This window comes from Pteropus vampyrus, unplaced genomic scaffold, assembly GCF_000151845.1.
Source record: "Pteropus vampyrus isolate Shadow unplaced genomic scaffold, Pvam_2.0 Scaffold4, whole genome shotgun sequence".
NCBI lineage: Eukaryota > Metazoa > Chordata > Mammalia > Chiroptera > Pteropodidae > Pteropus > Pteropus vampyrus.
Genome location: NW_011888785.1, coordinates 21,667,111 through 21,689,255, shown reverse-complemented (window position 1 = coordinate 21,689,255; position 22,145 = coordinate 21,667,111). Strand labels below are relative to the sequence as shown.

Here is a 22,145-nt window from a genome sequence, read left to right as displayed (position 1 = left end):
TGGATTTTTAATCATAATCTTACCTGACTTCCTTTTGGTATGTGACATTACTGCCAACTGCTTTTCTTTCTTGAAACAGTTTTTTTTTTCCCCCCTTTGACTTCTGACAACATTCTTGCCCAGTTCTCAAACTAGCTATCAATTTCTTTTCAATTGCCTTTGCAGATGTTTCCCTCTGCGCTTTCTTAAATGTCATTATCTCTCAGAATTCTGTCCTTTCTCTTTGATCTTGAACTACAAATTTTCCTGGGTAATTTGAGACACTTCCATGACTCCAAGAGCCACCAATATACTGGTAATTTCCAAATTCATGAGTTCAGACACTACCGGGGCCTCCAGTTCATATTTTTCAACTGGATGTTATGGTAGCATATCCCAGAGCCACATCAAGAAAAATAAGACTTCTGAAGATTATTGAAATATTATGTGTGTTTTAAAAAGAAAACAATCACTATTATGCTAATTTTCCATTTACTCAGTATTTGCCATAACTTTGAACATCTTTTAATTCCTTAATGTTTTTTCCCACTACTGAGATTTCACGTAGGCTTTTCCTTCTATTTGGAATATTATTCTCCATATCTGCCACCTTCGCCCTACGATTTCTTAATCATTTTCAACATCTGGTTCAAAAGTCACTTTCTCAGAGATACTCTCCAAAACCAATCCAAAACCAATTTTTCCTAATTGTGCCCTGTCTGTGTGTTTGATTGTTTAATGCGCACATCATCTAAAAGTTGTAAGTTCAGTGAGTATAAGTATGTCTTTTGTTTTTAACTTCACTAAAACTACTGTTTAGTACAGTGTCATGCATAGGGTTAGTTTCTAACAAATGTGATAAGTTAATGAGTGACTGGGTAGTCTACATATATTTTGTAGCCACTTGCCACATGAGGCTATTTAAATTAAAATTAATTAAAATTAAATAACATTAAAAATGTATTTCCTCAGTCATACTGGTAATATATCTACACTAACAGCCACATGGCTACCGTGTTGGAGAGTTCAGATATAGAACATTCCCATAATTGCAGAAAGTTCTATTGGACAGCATTAGTCCATACCAAGCAATTAATAAGAGTGGTAATAAATAAGGACCTTTTAGAAATCTACACTTAGATTCTATCTCAGAAATATCTCTTGAACTCATCCATATATCTTCATTCCTACTATCTTTAGGGAACCACCTAACCGGTCTCCCAGGCACAAATATTTCTCAACACAGATGCATTCCTCAAATTATTGCCAAATATATCTATCAAGTCACTTCTCTGCCTAAACACATTTATAGTTTCTCATTGATGACAGAATAGAGTTCAAACAACTAAACGGAGAAACAAGACTTCTTATCTTCCAACTTACCACCCCAATTTCAAATGACATTGCTCCCATATACAGTCCCGAGGTTCACTTAAACAATATTTAACTGTCCTAGAAACAAAATATAATCTGTGACAATGCTACCTCAAATGCCTCTTCTCCTGCTCCATAGAACTCAATTTTTGAGCTTCACTGAATGTGCATAGAGTTCTCAGCTCCAATTTCTATCACATTGTATTGGATTATCTTTTAATATCTCTATTATTCTCACTGTACTATGAGGTTTTAAAGAAATGGACAATAGCTTACTTATTTCCCAGTGTCTAGTGTACTTCATTTTGCACAGAAATTGTATTTTATTGTTGTTGAAATAATGAAATATTAAATGAATAAGTTACAAATTTAAAAAGATTTTCTTTATTCTATAAACAATTCTTTAGTCAGTTTTGTGTAATTTTTACCTGTTTCCAAAACCTCTGCCCTACTTATCACTGCATACCATTCAGTCTAACAGTGATATCTTTAAAAAGTCAATAAAACGCTTCTACTTTAGTTTAGGGCTGAAGTTATCAGTTTAAAATGAAAACAAACAGCAAGAACAACAAAATTTAAACATTTCCCAGTAAATAAGTTCTGTGAGAACACCTTGGTGGAAAAAATAATATAAAGGACTTCTATGTTACTGAAAAGCTTTGTAAACTTAGTAAAGTGTACACTGTTAACTCTTGTCTCTTACATGATCTTATCCTCTTTAAATCTTAGCTTATATCTATAGAACTCAATTTTGTTTGATAGCTGAAATACATTCTGTTATTATTTGTTGAAAATAGAAAAACAATCTTTAATAACCCAATGGTGGTAAACAATGAAACAACAGAGAGAAAAAATATGTTCTCAATAATGTCAGAACATTTTTTATGTGGAAAAAATATGTAACAGAAACAATGATAATCCTGAGTAGGTGTTTTTTAATTAAACTTTTTGTCAATACGTGACATTTTTAAAGATTTTAAATCTCGTCGGTGAAATCTCTACTTAGAAGTGCTCAGTTTTTGTCACATTTTAATTCTAAATCATTAAACAAAGTTAAAAACATGGGCAGGGCATGTTGCAATTAAGAAATTACAAAGAAAACATTTAGAATCAAATATTATAAACGTTAGACTGATGGATCATACATGTAGCAGGAAATTCTAAAGGTCCTCACTTGAAAGAGTGACTGAGTAAAGAGATACACTGATGTGAGAGAAGAATCTCCATTGTATCTTTTTTGAAAGAAAATTCATCCATCACTTGTCCTTATTTGATTTCACAATTAGTTAGCTTTTTATACAAAAACAATAGCATGACAAAATCTTGCTGTGTGGCCTCAGAGGTTTTGTGGTGGGAAGACTCAACTACTAGAATTCTCTCTGCTTTTTAATTCTATAGGAGTTTGTACATAATTTACATAAAATATCACATGGCTGACACCTAAAATCTAGATTATATTTTTAATACAGAAATTTATAAATGATAGCAACTAAATTTTTCTTTAACATATTTCTTTACCTCTAAAATCAACTTTTATTATGTTGACAGTAGGGTAAAAACAATATTTTGTGATAAATGAATTTCTACCAATTGGATTAAATCTATCAAGAAATAAGTATTGCACAGGTTCACAAAACACATACTTTTTATACGGGCTCATCAGAAAGTGACTCTAAATTGATTGTAAATCTCTTAAAACACATTGAACGTAGCTCATTTATATGAATGGTGTCAATCCACGGACACAGCCTTTCAGGGTAGGGATACTGCTATTACAAGGCATGCTTTGACATATTAACACACAACACCACTCCAAGTAACAGCCATTCCTCTCTAGGCAAGAGATTTCAAGAGAAATTACTGTGAGTTTCTAGACTTTGAAAAAATGAGGGTGCTTTTTAGAGAATCTGTCCCCTGGGGGTGAAGGGATCAGTGAGAAACAACATTATTGGCTAGGACACTAGGTAAAGAATGATCTGCCCTCACAAGTTGGCCTCATTCAAAGCTGTGTTTTCATTAGCACTTTTAAGTGCAATGATGGTTTGTATTTCTGTCTCTGGAAGCGTTCAAAAGCCTGAAGGCACAAATTGAGACAAAAAGGTGGTAGGCTCAGATGGAAGAAAATGAAAAGTTTGTATAAGACCAAAGAAAGTTTCCCACTGAGAGTATTTATTAACTAACAGCTCTTCCTCTTAATAACTGAATTTATGCTGAAGATATCTATTTAAGAAAAGCTATTTCAGCGAAGATAAATCCAACTAAAAAAGTAATATACTGAAGTCAAAAGTATGATCCCAGCAGCATTATTATTGCATAAAGGTTGTAATCACTCAAATAAGAGCTTTGATGGCAGAAAATTAGTGTCCCACAGCGTTTGTGTTTCCTATAATTTACATTAAATGGCAATATTAAAAAAAAACAATTGCAATATTTTTCAAAATAAATGTTTTGCATTTTGATTTATTTGTTTCTTTTTTTCTTCTTTATCCCATTTGCGACCAGAACCTAATCTAGATTAATGCTCTAAAATATTTATTATAGTAATATTATAATCCTATTTTCAGTTTATTTGATCCAGGTAAAGATAAATAATTTTAGATGTGTGATGTGATGTGTATTTTGATAAAAATACTAGATTCTGTTAGTGTTTAAGTTACTCTAGTAATTACATTAAGTTGCTTTCAATTTCAGAATGAGATTATTAACTGTATAAGAGCATTTTAACCTCTATGGAATAAGAAAATGCAGTGATTTTACTGGAATACCAATAAATGGTAGGAGGATAGCCCAACTGTAAAAAGAGTCAGCTTCCAAAGATATCTAACTCACACCTGGGCAACAGCTTAGGCACTGGAAAAACAAACTATAATATTAGAAAAAAGTGAATTCTTTTTTTTTCCTTTTTCTTTTTGGATCTCAAAAATTATACACATAAGATAGTCTGAATATATCCTACCATTTATAAATAATGGACATTAACTTTAACATTACGTGGCTAATTGTTCATATACATATATACATGCCTAGGTAAAATAAATATATCTTGCCTTACAAACTCTTCCAACTCGAGAAAGGATTGTCTTATCAGAAGTACTGCCTTCTTGAGATGATTCACGAAAGAAGAAATATATTTTATCATCATCTGGATTATAGGTGTCTGGTATGGGAAAAGTTCCAATAAATTTTGCTCCTGTTTGAAAGAAAAGAGCTTTAAATTAAAATACTGAAATAATTTAGCCACAATAGTACTGGCATCTTTTGTATGTAAAACAATTAGCAGAATAAAAAAAAAAATGAACCATGAATAGAATGTGGGAAATGAAACATACAGACAAAATAAATATGACACATGTAGAAACATGTATTAGAATGAAGAGGTCCTGAATAAGTTCTCTAGGAACTCTAGAGAGCTGGTGAGAACAGGTGAGGTAATTGGCTGATATTCATAATTGTTGCAACTCGACTTAGAAAGACTTTTCAAACCTGGAGAGTCTATGATTTTATATTTTCCTTTTATATGATGGAGGTACTGCTTTTTAGCCACAATGTCTATTATGAAAAGCTTAGAAAAAAACTATAAACATCCCAAATTTTGATATATTATAAAGTTATTTGTTGCATTTTATAAAATTGCCAAAGGAGAAAAAATTTGAAAAAAACAGTGTGTGGATCAACTCCACTGTAGGTTCTGAAGACATTCTTTTCAGGTTTATATCATGTCTCTGATACTTAGTGAAAAGGTGACCTTAGGCAAATAATTTATGTTCTCCATGCCTCATTTTTCTGATATCTAATATGAGACTATCAATATCATTACCCTACCTACTAGGGTAACTGATCTCATGAATTAATATATGTAAAGTACTTAGTATCTGACACAAAATAAGGGTTCAATAAAAATTGTTTATTATTAAAATGATAATTGAGATAATAAACATTATGACTACAAATAACAAAATGATAAAAAATTGACTACATTCATATAATTATTAGAATAATATTTAGTTGTTAAAAATGAAATAATGCTAAATATACTGCTATGGAAAGATGTCCATAATACCTGTTAAAAGAAAAAATATTGGCCATACAGTTAACCCCTTTGCATCAATGGCAAATTAATCTGAGTTACTAATTCCTTGTTTAAAAAGTATTAGGCATTTTAAGTTCTGGTTGTATATAATTGTGAACTAATCAGGTAACAGATCTGTAATTGGGTAATAGCAGTTTCAGAAATAATCTTTTGGATTAAAGCAAAGAAAACAGTGAGAGTCATTATTGAGAAATGAAGAAAGAATTTCAGTTTAGTAGATAATATGAGACACTTGGAAGGACACATAGAGCACTGTTTACAAAGTAGAAACAGGAAACAAGGCAAAAAAAAAAAGGTGCCTCCTCACTCACAAGGGTTGGGGGGAAGAAGTGAGAAGAGAAAATGATCAACATTGCCTTCTCTAGAGTTTTGCCCAGTTTTGCTGATTTCTGGGGACCCCAGGAGTACTAAAAATCATTTCTCTGAAGATGTAAGCCATTGATCAACAGCCCAGTAAACAAGGCTTCACAGACACCTTCTTCAATAGACAAAAGTTAATATTTGATTCCAAGTAATGGGTAATTCATTCTTTATCGTCCTACCCTCTCTGGGCCAGCCCTGATCTCCCAACCCATCTCTGCTTAAATGAGAAGGCTTAAGAAGAAAAGAAAGGGGAAAATATGTGCATGAAGTTCCTTCCCTTCATTCTTTAGTATTTCCCTGTTCTTCCTTAGAATTTAGAACTCCAGTGGATTCTTATACTCCTGATAATGTCACTTTGATATGATCCTAGATTACATAAAAGTTAAATTTTGAAAACCATGAAAAGTGTTTTAAATTGTATATGCTAATTAATCTTAAATTAGCAAATTCCATTAACAATTCTACTGAAGGTTTTATGTGTTTTTTTTTCTCTTCCAGCCTCCTCTTTTAAATTGTTGATAAATCATAAATACTTGGCTTCGAATCCTTGAGCAAAGTAAAATTTCATTCAGAGTCACAAATTAACACTTCGAATTTATTATTTAAATATACTGTTTCCTTAAAAAGGACATTTTTTTGTGGCAAAAATTTTTCTGATAATTGTGGCATTAAGATTGCAGCAAATTTATGAAAACAAAGAATAGATTTAATTACTAATATATTTAAGTCACTTAGAACAAGAAAAACTGGTAGAATCAAAGAACATAAAAACAAATAAGAATTGACTCTTCAAATCAATTATAATATAGATTAAGGAAATATTAACATATGGCCAAGCTAATGCTAAGAAGAAGGCTAGTCTTGATGTTTCCAACAACTTGAAAGGGAATTGCATACTATGTAGAGAAAAAGACAACCAACTGTGGGCTCCCACAGAAATGGACCAGAAAATAATAATAATCGATAGAACTTTTTTGAATTTACAGATGCCTCAATATTACTGACCTGGATGAAAATCTCCAGGTACATTGATGTGTGTATTTTTAAAACATAGAGATATAAAAATAAATAAAACCTTATAGGTGATCCTTATAAGCATCTAAAATTAAAAGTCGCTGACATAAACTACCATTTTGTGCATGGGAAAAAGGGTACAGATAGAACTCATTAACCCAATGTCAATAATGCAAATGCATAGATGGATAGGCAGAGTTAAGATTGATAAAACACACACACACACACACACACACACACACACACACACACATTTTTAAGTAATTAGAGTAGGACAAAAAAAAATAAAACTGAAACTATACAGAAATTATAGGAACATTATAGGCTTATTTTATCTTATCCAATATATGAGCTTAAAATGAGGATTAACGTGAGTAGAATTTACCATAGCACTTAAATATGACCTAAGTAGAGGTTACACATGCACCATGATGACGCTGGTAATGTTAGTATCTTATCAGAACTACTTAATGATTGACTTTAGTTTATAATTTTAAAAGTAACATAGTGGTACAAAATTTGCACAGTCCTCTCTCCAGAGAGCAAATGAGATCTCAGTTCTTTGAAACAGAAAATTATTTTAGGTAAAAGAAATACCAGTGTGAGAAAGAGAGTTGCTTGTAAAGCTTTCTTCAGACACTCAGGTGGAAGAAGTAGTTAAATGAGGCAATTGTTTGGCCTTCACTTGTTTACGGAGTTCGACAAAAGAAACACGATTCTAAAACAGAGCAGAATGTATCCAGTCTAAAAGGAGAATGAATTAATGTAGCAATTCATATTCTCCACTGCAGAAATACACAGAACAATTCACTTGGGCTCTGTGAAACATTATCCAGGCGTTGCCAGGTATTGCCATTTAAAATAGTGAAAAATTAGAGTCTGACACCAGTCCACATTTCAGGAATTTTACTGCTACATCAATGGAGAAAAACAGAGTGGATACTTTTACAAGGTACATTTATTTAACTTTCAACTGATATATGACATAGATGATCTTGTTGTGTTTATTCATTGACTGTTGGTTTTATTGGACTCTCTTTAAAATGTTGGTTCTTTTTCAGTATTATAAGAAAAACTATTTAGGAGTACGGTAAGAAAATTGAATGAAGGAAGTGTATGAGCCAAATGTTTACTACATGAAGAAATCTAATTATGAAAAAAGAGTTAGTATCAAATAGTAATCTATTCTGAGATTTAAGAAGTAAACTTATTTATGAGTTAAAAATATATACATGTTTCAAGAATAAAGAGTTTCTTTCTTGCAGATTCAATTGAGGTCCTGTCTTAGAACACTGATGTTAGTATTTTATGATAGAAACTCTTTCCTGACTTGCTGCCAAATTTGGGTAAAAATAGGTATCATTTAATCAGTGTATGACATGCATCATTGTTGAATTAAATAATTTAAAATCATACCAATAGCCACCTGGGCTTTATTATAGCACACTTTTCCCCTTTGGCGTTTCAAACACATTTCCTAACAGAGATGGAGTTCACAAATGAACTTTTAGCATGACACCAAGAGTCACTGCCAAATGAAAATAACATAAATCCACATGGCCTGCAGTACACATCACTTTTACTTCTCCTGATGAATCTCTTTCACCCAGATGAGTTCACCTACACCATGACCTAATATACAGTGAGTTTCTTACTTTGCTTTACTTCTTGTAATATCTTTTTCCTACTACTTTTGAAAAATGTTGTCCTTTTGTATGGAAGAATTTATAGACAACAGAGCACTTCAAGAAAAATTTCGAATGAAAACTGCCTCCATATGTTAAAAATGAAAAATTAGGACAAGAGTTCTCATTTACTCCAGGAAAGAAAACAAACAACAATAAAATATGCATCTAAGTTATTATCATTTGTTTTCATTTTCCATAATTTATTTTTATCCTAAAATGTTCACAAAAATGCCACTGCGTTTGAGTAACCACTGCGACTTCTCTCTATTCCTACTTCCTGATATGTTCTAAGATTAAGTTGCTAAGGGAAAGTACAGAAACATCTGTCTTTATCTAGACTACCCATAGGGTTTAATTTTTGCATTTTTTTCATCTTCCTGATGAGGTATTTATGTAGATTAGTTTCTCAAAAAATTAATCAGGATTCATTCTTCTTAAATCTTTTGGGACTGTATTAGGTAAAGTCCTAGAGAAAATCTGACAAAGATCTTAGGGCTAGTAAGTGTGGAGGTTAGCTGATCTCACTCTGGTTAATTCTAGGCAGGGCAAAGAATTACATATGGCATACACACAAGCACCAAGGATTTTAAACTTCCTAAGTGGTTCAGTGATAAAAATGGACTTACAAAATATTTATGTAGTATATTTTTAAGAAGATTAATTATTTCAAATCTGCATCAGAACAGTTAAATACCCAATTACAATTTAATTTAATTTTTCGATTTCACTTCATCTAAATATAATATCAATTTGCCTTTACGAAAGTTTAATTCATCACAGACATGTAAAAAGTATGATTTTAAATTAAAGATGAAAGTACGGAAAGTAAAATTTAACAGAAAAAAACTCAAACTCTCTAATCGGAAACAAATAATACAATGATGTAATAACATACAGGAAAAACAAATCAGACATTGACATTGACCCCATTATTTGAAATATCAAGTCTGTTAGTTCTTTCAACCTGGCAACAATTTTATGAAACCCAAGGGTGAGTTTTACATCTACATGCTAAATAAATAGTAAAGACAATTTATAGATATGTTGCACTGTTATTATGGGCTATTGTACATAACTAATGAATGAGTACACTTTAGACCAGTGCTGTTCAATGGAGATTTCTGTGATGATAGAATTGTCTTATATCTGTGCTGCCCCTAGCTTTTGTGGATATTTAGCACTTTACATATGACCAGTGTGACTAAGAAAACAAATTTTAAATGTATTTAATTTTAATTAATTTAAATTTAAATAACCACATGTGGCTAGTATATACCATATTGGACAGTGCTACTATAGAGCAAATAGGCTATGTCAGGAACTACTCTGTGTCAGGTCCAGTGTTAGGAAGAAATAGGGCCTTCATTAACTGATGCTAAAATGGGAATCAAGCTCCCAGATTCAGGAGACATGATATGCTACTCTTGTCGGAATTTTGGTATTATAATGGAAGGGTGGGCCTGGAGGTTATGAGACTGGGCAAATCCCTTCTGTATACTGAGTCTCAATTTGTGGAATAGGAGGTTGAATAAGATAATGTTTAAAATAACAGTCATTCCCAATAATCACCACAATTCCTCTCATAATCACTGTATTTTGTTTCCCCACACTCCTGACACTAACCAGATTACCCCACTGACCTCTGTCTTTGGACCCTAGGCTGATTGTATCTGAAAAATGGCCACCTCTCAGAACAGAGGACAGAAATGCTCTCTAAGCAAGACAACTGTTTGCCTTAGCATGTCAGGCGCTTCCTTATAAGAATCTCATATAGTTTCTATAATTTCTTCCTTGCTCTGCCCTAGTTTTCATGAATCGAGAAGCTCCAACTGTGTCTTCTGAAGCACTGTGCTCTTCTCATTCTGGCTTGCCTGTCCCCCAGCAAACATCTGACCTGATGCTTGCACCAACCCGGACTCCAGCTAGACTATCTAGGTCTTTCATGTTGCTTGCCTAACCACGCTTTCTCTATCCTACCTGTTCTCTGCAACAAGAACCACGTCCTCACTTTGCTATTGCTCAATATGGCATGGAGATGTGGACCCTGTTTGTAGTGAGGCTGTAAGAACAGGAGATGTCTAGTCAAAAAAAAAAAAAAAACCAACAAAAAAAAAACCTAGGTTGATAGACTGTATCATACAATGGAAAGAATAAAATGTGTAGAGCTAGCTAGACATACTTGAATTTCAATCTCACTTCCAATAGCTATCTAACTATGGACTATTTATCTGACTTCTAATCTATCCTTAGCTATAAAGTGGAAATAGTAATCTCTTAAGATTATACCAGATTAATAAAATAACACCTTAAAAGTACCTAATGCAGTCACTAGGATGGATGCTACATAAAACAAATTTGAAGCAGAAGAGACCGGAGATAGGGAAATGATTTAACAATCAAATAGTAGCAATAAACCAGAAGTAAGGTGATGGAGACCTATGGGAAGATGGTGATCATGGACTGAACAAGGTCAATGGATATTTTGAAGGAAGTAAAGGCCCTTAGCGATAGATTAGATAAAAGTTGGTGAAGGAGAGGAAGGAATCAAAGATAATTTCAAGGTAACTGGGTGGATAAAGTTAAAGTTAAGATAGATAAAAATCAGGAAACTAGTATTGAAGGGCAGGTTATAAAGGGGAAACAGGATAATTTTAAAGTTAAACTCATAGCATTTTAGATTTTAGGTACAATTAGTCTTTTAAATATCTCTATTTATATCTGTATTGAAGAAACTCAAAGGATCACTAAACAATTTGTAAAAATCTCAAAGCACTTTAATGGAACATTGAAAGCTAAGGCTTATATATCTTTATTACTATATTAAATAACATGTTTCTTTCTTCTAATCTGAGATGAAAATGTAAGACATCCAAATAAAATTTTTAAGGCACTTAGTTTCAGGAAAAGTCTGGCAATATAGTTTTAGGAGAGACGAGAACACAGGAAACAGTTAAAACGATTAGTATAGATGAGCTCACAGAATTATGAAATATAGAGAAAAAGAATAAAATGTGGTCTGTAGTTAAAAATGCTAAATAGATGTCAGAGAATCAGAACATTCATGGTTTTAGTCCCACCTCCTACCATTCACATTCAGGAATAATAATGATGGTGTTGATTAATATTGACACTAAATTGCTTTTACAATTGTCTCCCATCAGACCTCCCTACATGATCTAATTTAATCCTTACAACTCCCTGTAATATTGTTATTATGCCAAATTTTTAGGCAAAGAATTTAGATGCACAGAAAGGTTTGACTAAGGCTACAAATAAGTGATAGTCAGGATTTAAACCTGGGCAATTAATTTCAATGGAAATAGAACTATAATTTTTGTTTAAACCAAAATACTTTTGAGAGTTAAAGAACAATAAAAGTAAACTAGAAATGTCCAGGGAAAACCAGGTTATATGGTCCCTCTATCATTAACAATTAAGCAATTTGCCTTGAATGTTCTAGAATCATAAATGTTCTTCTAATTCTTAATCATTTGGCCACATTCAATCCATTGAGACTTCTGCTATGTATATTTGCTCCACCTTCATTTTCTTCCTTTGTATTGACTTTTTAATTACAATTTTTCCCAGTTTCCAAAATCTTCTCTTGAACTTCCTCAAATTCTTCTATTCCCAAACAAATATCTTCTATTTCAAATATATATATTCCTTTATATTCTCCTGTCCACCTCCACTGCCACTACCTTTGTTCCTGTCCCATCCAATTTTCCTGTTTTTGTGTAATGGCCTTTTCTCTGTCCTCATTTTCCTTTAGTCTTCCCTATTGTCCCAGATTTAAACAAACAAACAAAAAAATCTGATTCTTAATTAAGATCAGGAAATGACTAAAGAGGGTCAATAAATTCAAACTTCCAGTTATAAAATAAATAATGTAATGTACAGCATGGTGACTATAGGTAATAACACAGTACTGCATAGTTGAAAGTTGCTAAGAAAGTAAATTTTAAAAGTTCTCATCACAAGGAAAAAAATATCATAACTATGTGATGGATGATCTCTACACTTACCACAGTGACCATTTCACAATATATACAAATATAGAACCATTATGTTGTACACTTGCAACTAATATAATGTTATAGGTCGATTATACTTCAAAAAAATAGACCAAAAAATGTTTAAAAAAAAAAGAAAAGAAATTAAGCCACAGTAATTTCCTATTGGTTTCAGAATAATATTTACAACTTTTCAGCCCCATCTCCCACTCTCTTCTTATGCCTCAGGCATTTGTCACCATGAGGTCAGCAGCCCTCCTGTATAATATTTGCAGGCCCAGTGCATAGAATAGCATTCAGTATTCCATAGATCCTCAAAAGTTGTAGAGTAAGGGCTTCCTACTTTGAAATTCTCTTCACACATCCTTAAGAATAGCATGTTAGGCAAATAATAGTAGAATAAATATTTCCTACATTTATTGTTTTAACAATACTTCAGACTTTTTTATGGACATCTCATCTTTAAGAAAAAAAATGAAATAAACTTCTAAATGACAACATAATGATATCTACCATCCTAAGACTGGGAAATACAATTTGTATTTCATTTAAAATCATAAGTTTATCTTGTTACCTAAGCAGATAACCAAGCTTTTCTACTGGTAAAACCTATGGAGTCCTTCTTACAACAAGTATTTCTGCAAAACCTCACAATACTCAAGAAGACAGTCCTCCCTTGCATGAATGTTAAGAAATCAATGAGTAATCACTTAGTTGGGGATGGTCTAAATTTGTTTCTCTATTAACAGGGTTTTCTTTGGTCAATGAGGATCACATTTTGTGTAAACAAATATATCTGCAAGTTTTGACTAAAGAAATGTTTTTAAAGTGTTTTTCTCTTTTGTTTATGTTGTCACTCCTTAAACAATAAGGAGAGAAAGAGAGATAGCCCCTAGGTAATCTCTACCCAGGTTTCCTCCACTAAAACTCAGTATTTATGGTGGGAATGAGAAATGCTATCTGCCTGCTTAAATAGCAGTATAATGCTACCCTTCTAGGCAGTGGAATAAAGTCCTACATTAATTAGAAAACATTAGAAAAATCAGAATAAAATCTGATCTGCTCTAGGCAGTAGGAGAAAAAGAAAAAAAAATCCTTGCATTGTTCCTTTAATTAAATAAATACATTTAGCTTTTGTTTTTTTGTGTGTTTATTTTGTTCTATTTTGTTTTTAAAACTTGGAATACTATATAACCCCTAAACAAAAAGGTAATCAGACAAACTAATCTCAATACCGTTATGCTTAACATTTTAGAGACAAGTCTTAATCTAAATGTAAACTATCTTTAAATGAAAGAATTTAGCATTATAATCTAACTCTTTTTTGTTATGTTCATAGATAGTATTTGACTTAGTCATTAAAAAATAGACTATAGGAGAAAGATTGCTAACTTGGACTCTAATTTGGCAACTGACAAGTTATAAGATCTTGACCAAATTATTCAACTTCTCTTAGTTTACTCATCTTTAAAAAGTACATAGTAATAATATATACCTCATGTCATTATGAATATTTGAAAAAATCAATTAGAGCATAGAAGTGTCAAGAACAATGGCACACACTCAATAAATGTCAGCTATTATTATTATATACACAACAGACTCTGAGATAAGTCCAACTTAGTGAGAAATTATTTCAAATGTATTTTATAATGTTGCGCTAAATCAATTATCCCAACACATTTGCATGAATAATAATGAGTTTCTTATCTTCCCAAAAGCAAAGGCAAAACAATCAAAAGCGAGGAAATCACTAACCATTGAGCCAGTAGTGCTCTGAAATATCAGTTCTGATGTAATGATGGTCTTGAGTAGGCCCAAGGGATCGTGTGAATGCGGTATCTTTGCCAAGGAAATCAGAAGCTGTTCCAGAGTAGAGGTACTCATCTGGATGAGAGAGAAGAATACATAGGACTTCTAAGAGTTTACCAGCAGATACTATTTACAATTTCACAGCATGAAACCAAAGATGTTTATTGCTTAACATCAGAATATAATTGATGTTATAATTCATAAATTTCACCTTCGGATTTTGAAAAAATCTGTTTTGTTGAAGAAAAGATAAGTCAATGAAATTTGGTAAGCTAATGCTAGTTACTCGAATATGAAAAGGGCCAAAGTCCTCTGAATTAATAATTGCACATGCATTGGCTTCTCTTGTGAATAAGCTCTTCTTTCTCTTCTCACAAATAGCTAAAGATATGTCATAATTAGGAGTTCCTCTTTGTAACAACACAAAAAAATATTAAAAACTAAATGTCACAATGAGGAATGGATTGTATAATTAGTATTTACTTAACTGACACAACCTCAATGGCCACAACTTTTCTTTGCCTAATCTCTGCTGAAAGGGAGCTTTCAGCACTGAAGTCATTCTTTGTAATTATAACATGTTGCATTCCTTGTAGCTAGTCATGTCTCTAATAGTTCTGATAAACAGGAATTCCTGAAAAGGGAAAGATGTTGCCATTACAGCATACCAAACTTCTTTGTTCTGTTATGTATGTAAAGTGCATATCCATGTTTTACGAGAAAGAGAGAAGGAGGAGGGGCAGGGGAAAAAGAAAGGGGGTGAGAGAGGGAGAAAGAGGTTGAGAAGGGAAAGGTAGGTGAGAAGACAGATAGAGAACGAGGGGAAGGAGACAGGAAGGAGTGAGAGAAGGTAAAGGAGAGGAGAGGAAGAAAGGAAAAAATGGGGAGGAGAGAAGAAAAGGAAAGCAGGGGTAGAGAAAAGGATTGAGGGAGAAAAAGAGGGGATGGAGGCCGATGTTTCCTAAAGTTTTTCAGTGCATTATTGGGGTGAGGGAGGCAGCAAAAAAGAACACTGTCTCTACAGTACACTATGTTGCCCTTCAGAGAGCTAAACCTCTATTTCAAAAAATCTTCATAGTCGACTAGTTTGGTTACACGTAATAAACCAAAATAAAAAAGGACTAGTCTCTACAGAGCTTTTAGATTTTTTTTAAATGCCTAAATAGAAGAACAACTAAAGACACTGCTTTATCACTGAAATCCAATTTTCCTCAGAAATATAACTTTAAATTCTGCCTTTGTATAAGTGATTCAGATACTTTATAAGCCCTCTGATTATATCCATCTAAATAAGTCTTTTACTGAACTACTTGAGACAATCAACCTATACAATGAGAATAGTCAATCTCCAAAAGAGAAAGCACAGAAGAGAGAAATCCAAGTATGCAAAGTAAATGTAGATATCGTACTGCTTTCATCTCTTAAAGTATTCCCCCAAAATATATGGTAAATAGTACTATTTCATTATGGGACAAATTTTAAAAGTAGAAGAACAAAAATAACATCAACAAAGACATTATGAAAAAAGTTTAGTAAGAGTAAAGGAAACAAACGATTAGTATGAAACATAAAATCGCAGATATTTGAACATTTTGTAGGAAAAAAATTGTATGTTTCAACTCCGAAACTAAATCTGTATATCCAAACTTTAAAGCTTCTTCTTTGTATTTACCTAGAATTTCTTAAGAGGACTCACCAATTCCTATAATCTATTCGTTTTTTTTATTAAGGGTGTGTCAATTCTACTTGACAAATCAGAATCACAAATCATCTACCTCATTTTTTGAGGATAATGACCGAACATTAGTCACAACTTTCAAAACAAACGAAAACACACACTTTCACTTCAAGGAAGATCATTACTTCTCACTAAGTGAAAATTAAAATGTCATGGTGCTTCACTCTTACATTCTATTCAAACCTTTGAGAGACAAGTTAAATAAAAAGAGACTAATGTCATGAACCAAACCAACACAAAAGGAGTCCTTATAATGGTTGTGCTGACATTCCTCAGAACAGACTTCAAAGCACACAGTACTGTTTTCTTTAAACCAGAGAGTCATCTCATAAGAACATTTAAAATATATACAAAGCAAGAGAAGACTGAATATGCTAGCAAAAATTTCACATTTCCACTAATATAATCAGGTTATAATGAATTGAGGAAAAAGTGTTATAATATTCTATTATCTGTACTCCGTAGTCTGATTCATTTGTTTTATTAATTAGTTCACTTATGTCTTATTAATCCTCCCACTTAAATCTTCAACATATTTTGTAACATATTATGTTTAAGAAATTGCTAAATTTAACTTCCATAGCAAGCCAAATAGGGATATAACCAGTATAAGAAAATCTGAAACATCTAAATGTAAAATTATAGAGCAAGTAAGTGTGTGTCACTTGCATTGAAAAGAATGAGACCAGAAGTTCATTCGAGGGCATCACTTCATGGATAAAAAAATAAAATTAAAAAAAAAGTAAAAGAAGCAACTGCGGACATTAAGGATGGCGGAGCCTCACTTTATTGATAAGGATGCTAAATATAGAGAGATTTAGCACTAAAATACTATAACCCAACAGCCAGTGGAAGATTCCTAAATCATCTTTAACTCAATAAGAAAATGTAGTTTAACCTACACATACCTTTTTTGAAAAACACCTAAAGCAAGAACTGCCTGTCATTGATCTTACCTGTCATTACTGAAGCAAAAGGCTGCTGAGGATCGAAAGGACATTTCAGTCTGCCAGACTCCAAATTGTGTGTGTCTAGTTTGAACACAACTTCCTGTTATAGGAGATATTAACACAAGTGAGACTTTTTAAAATATCAGAATCAACAGGAACAGAGGAGATAAGAACTAAATGTGAACTCATTAATTCCACTAAAACTGATTGTTGAGCATGCAGCATGTACATCGTGCTGCACTCCTTAACTCTTTAGCAAACATTATTTCTGGCAAGATTCTAGTCTTATGTTTTGGTCTCCAATTGCTCGAAGTGGTAATGATAATACTGAATGAATTTTTAAATCAGAAGTAGTAATATACTCATAATTTCAATTAGTCTGGATCACTATCATTATCAATATTACCATAAAACATACATATCTCTTAAGCCTAGTAACTGACTGATTAAACCTAATAAGCCAATTTCCTCATCTAAGAAATAAATTTACTATAACTGCACTTTCATAGCTATTATGATCTATTTACCTAAGCATCGGCAACTATTTCAAATTACTTAATCTCTATAACATTTTAAAATTTAGTGATATAAAAGTGTTCTAAGGTAGGCAGTTAATTTTCAGAGTTATTGATACATATGGGCAAAAAAAAAAAAATCCTGATGCATTTTCACTATTATGCAAACACTGAACACATTATAAACCACATAGTTATATTAGCTGAAACATCTATTTTTACAATAGTGGCCACAGACAGAATGACATTGACAGACTTTTAATATTTAGGAAAAAATAACATTTTAAGTTGAAATTTCCAAGAAAAATATGAATGTATAATGAATATGGCCCCATGAGCTGTAGTATTTCATAACGAAACACTACTATCCAGCAAAAAAGCTGATGACTTACCCTGTCTTTGTACTAGTTAGAGAAATTCAGCATTTCAGACATTCTAGATGGCACATCTACAAAGTTCTATTGGAGCACACATTCATATAATAAGAAAGGACCATCCAGTGCTACTTATCTAGAAAGCAAGCAATGAAGCAAAAGGGATCAAGGAAATTGAATTATTTGTTATATTATGTTGCCATGTCAGATCTTTTTCTTATGAACAGCACCCACCAGTAACTACTATCTGTCTTTAAAAAATAGTAATAGCAATTTAAATAGCATGATTAATAATTGCTATTTCATAGTTTCAAGTAAATGCACTTTAATACCAAGAGTAATGGTACCTGACACTTAATAGGTACTAACCATAGGTTGAGAACTTTATGTACATTGTTTCACTGAATCCTCACCATAAGCCTAAGGATTAGCCGCTTTAAGTATTCCAGCTTTACAAGAGGAATATTGAGGATGGAGGGGTTAAGTACTTTGTTCAGCATCACAAAGGAAGTAAGAGGCAAAGCAGTAGCTTGAACTCAGACCTATCTCTGAAGATCAGGCTTTTAACTAATCTAGTCTCAGAATTTCAAACTCACGAACTTAAAAAATGTATTGAAATCAATTTATAGTCAACTCATCACAACTGTGTAACATGATCAAGCCCAAGTATGTTTAATTAGAACAGGTCAGCTAAAGACAAATTATGATTGTGGAGCCTAGGCATTAAAAAAGTCCAGTGAAAACACATTTAGGGTATGCTTCCCAACTGTGTGTGTGAGCGGGTGGGGGAGGGAGTCTAGAGATATGTCAGGAAAAAACATCTATAGATAGTCACTTGAAAGCATGTTTAAATATCATTAAGGGAACATTATTCTCCACAGATCAAATAGAACTGCTGACTCTGCCTGTAATGAAATAGTGTAAAAGGGGGAAGTAAGATGAATCAGGGTGCACCAGAAGATTATAGTAAAAAGCTAAAGAAGAAAACCAAGAAAATATCTGAGAAAATGTCACAATTGATGCAAATTACTAGATAAACCTTTATAATTGTACAGAACTGTTTTCGAAATGCAACATTTCATTAAATTCTCAAGATAAGCCCATAACATTGGTATATGTGGAGGCTGAGGACAAGGTTTCCCTTATAATCTCCTGGAGAAAAAGAGATAGCAGGAAAGCAAGTTTCCTTGAGCCAGAGTCGACGACACCAACGAGAAAACATAGTAAAATATAACGCTGATTAAATATCCTGACCCGAATAAACGGACTGAATTATTTGACACTAATTTTTGAGACAACTTCAATCTTATAAGATTTTTCCCATTAACTTCCTTAAGCCTAATTAATTATGCGAAAAACATCTAATGTTCACATAGAAAAATCTTATTGAAATAAAGTGGTAAGAAGAATGATAGAAAATTTTAATCATCACAACTAAGCAAAATTATTATTAATATCATCCCTATTTAACATTGTGATTTGCATCAGCAGAGGAGAGTTCCCAGAGGAAAGAACACACTTTCAATCTAATTATTTAACAACTATCAGGCGCTCCAAGTTTTATAGAATATATATATTGCAGACGTTACTTTTTATACTTTTGACTCTACCTCTCTGTGTTCCTGTTGCCTACTATGGCTGAGTATTAAGTGACTGGAATGAAGCAAGCGCTATGCCAAAGCCTATACCATCATTTTCTCATTTAGTCCTCAAAATAGCTCTGTGAGGTAGCTAGTATTATTATGATCATTATTTTGCTGAATAAATAGAAGCATGGAAAGCTTATGCACTAAGACCATGGAGCTGGTAAATGACTGGAGCCATAATTTAAACTCTGGCTCCCCACGCTCAAGTGGTTAGTTGTTGACAACGGCCCTGACTTCTGTTCTGAGAGCCAGATCCAACTGCCCATTTGGCATGACCTCCTGAACATTTCTCAAATGCAGAACATACAAAACTAACTCACCATTCTCCCCACTAACTTACTATTCTCACCTCAATAAATAACACCACTCTCCAACTCACTGCCAAAGACAGAAATCTGGGACTAATTTTAGCTTTTTTATCCTTCTTCCTATCGCCCCGGCTACACTGAACAGAAGTCTCCAGAAAAGGGACTTCCCGCACTTCTCTTCTCCATTCCTTTTAAATATTGCTGTTTCTTCTTCCCAGTCACCTCTGGAGCATCCTTATCTATTTGAAAATGAAGGACCTTCTAAATTCCCTCTGGAAGGACAATGAATTCCTAAAACTAATAATTCATTTAAAAAGTTAACAATCTTCAAGTAGGGCTGACTACAATAACCTGTACTCTTGACCAGCAGCAAACTCACAAGGCTCAATACCTCTGTTCACTCATAAGTCTCTTATTTACAGAACTTGTAAATCTGACTGCCCCAGGCTTCTTGACAGTCCCAACCTAAGTAATTAGCTCCGCCTAAATTCCTTTTCAGCACTTGTGACTTTTAGGAGCTAAAGAACACTATTTGCATCCCTCAGCAGGTTGTTAGTTTGGCCTTTAGCCTCCGGCCTCAAAACACATCCAAGCTGTAAGGCTATCTCATATAATTATACCTTATGTTGTGAGCTACTATTATATATTACCCTTCATCAAAGCTAGGCAAGAGAATATTACACAAGCAACAAAGAATGAAAAATTCAAGTTGCCAAATCTCCTACTGGTTCAGAGATTTAACTATCAGGGTTGCTTTATTTTCAAACAGTTGAGTCTGGGCTGGTTAGACAAGTTGGTTAGAAAGGAAAATTTATCCAGCCACAGTTGTGGGTTTGATTTCTGTAAGAATCAGTTAAATCAGTACAAAGAAACTTGTTCTATAAACCCAAACTTTAAGTTTAAACACACAGCCAATTATCCTGCAAATATATGTGGTTATTCACAAGAAATATATACATAAACATTAGAATGATAGTGCAACCCATCAACTCCTACAAAGATATACTTAAGAGTCCATGTTCTAAAGCTCAGTCGTGCATGCTTGCTCTAGAGACAAATTGCCTTGGTTCAATTTCTTGTTAGACCATTTACTAGTTGGGTGATCTTAGGCATGTTATTTAATTCCACTGAGACTCAATTTTTACTAACTTGTAAATTGGGGGTTATAGAGCTACTAACTTCATTAAGAGTGTTGTGAAATTCCAAGGAAACAATCCACGTAAAGTGCCTGGCACAGTCCATGACACAAAGAAAGCACTCTATTAGTTATTAGTTAAATTACTGAAATCTGCATGTTTCTCATTTTTTGAAATAATCATTGATAAATGGAATGAATTACTCCTAAATAATACACCCTTTATTTTCACTATGTCAATTTTGTCCAGCAGAAATAATGAGTTCAGCGTGCTAATCTATCTATACAATTTTATGAAAATCATTAAAATTCTGTACTTAGTGTCCACTATTGTAAACATAAGTAACAGGCTAAATTTGTTACCTGGGAAAAAAAATGACATTACTCATAAGATACCATTCCTTTGCAAGATCTTATGGGAAATGAATTTTTATCAACAGTAACATACTGAACAGATCTAGTTATAAAAAAAAAAAAAAAACTCGAGAAAATAAAGACATACATAGATCCCACAGAAAATAAGCCCTTTCAACGTTTTGCACTATTAATTTTGATCATCTAATTAAAAAAAAAACTTCTAATAGAAAAATTTTTTTTAGATAAAGTATGTAATCAAAATGGCATTCTATAAAGCAGTTGTGACTATGAGTTCTTATACAGTTCATATACTACATGATCTCATCTTTATATCCAAATCCGCCTGTTTAATGTCATAGGCATTACATAACAAGGTATTGAAATAAATCGTTTTCATGCAATTTCATTATTTTACCTCCTTGTAGACTCCAAGATCAATATAGCCACATATTGGATGAAAAGCTCCAGTTCCACATACATAAATGTGAGTTTTGTTATAGGGTTGGAGTACTCGAATGAAATTTGCACATTCTGTCTATTGGGTATAAAACAAAAAATAAAAGCATTAGCACACAATTCAAGGTTTTGAAAGATTATCATTCATGTCAACTGTTTTCCAAGTAGATAAATCATCAAAAATAGGAGAAAAAAATAAAAAAAAAATATTTATGAGAAATGTTTTAACATCTGACTTAGCAAAGAAGGCAAAACAAATTAGAAACTGTGGCTTAAATGAATAACTTTGAGGCTTTTTGAAGTTTTAAAGCTTTCGTACTAATCGGAGTGCCA

General features: G+C 32.8%; 1 protein-coding gene across 1 annotated transcript in view; it reads right to left on the bottom strand.

The window, feature by feature from the left end:
• Positions 1-22,145, bottom strand: part of SEMA3D (semaphorin 3D) — a 115,013-nt gene that overhangs the window by 49,174 nt on the left and 43,694 nt on the right. The window contains exons 4-7 of the mRNA XM_011364373.2: positions 21,772-21,891; positions 17,028-17,121; positions 14,280-14,408; positions 4,401-4,543 (exon numbers count right to left, since the gene is read on the bottom strand). Coding sequence (XP_011362675.1) covers positions 4,401-4,543; positions 14,280-14,408; positions 17,028-17,121; positions 21,772-21,891 — 486 coding nt within the window. The remainder of the gene's footprint in view (positions 1-4,400; positions 4,544-14,279; positions 14,409-17,027; positions 17,122-21,771; positions 21,892-22,145) is intronic.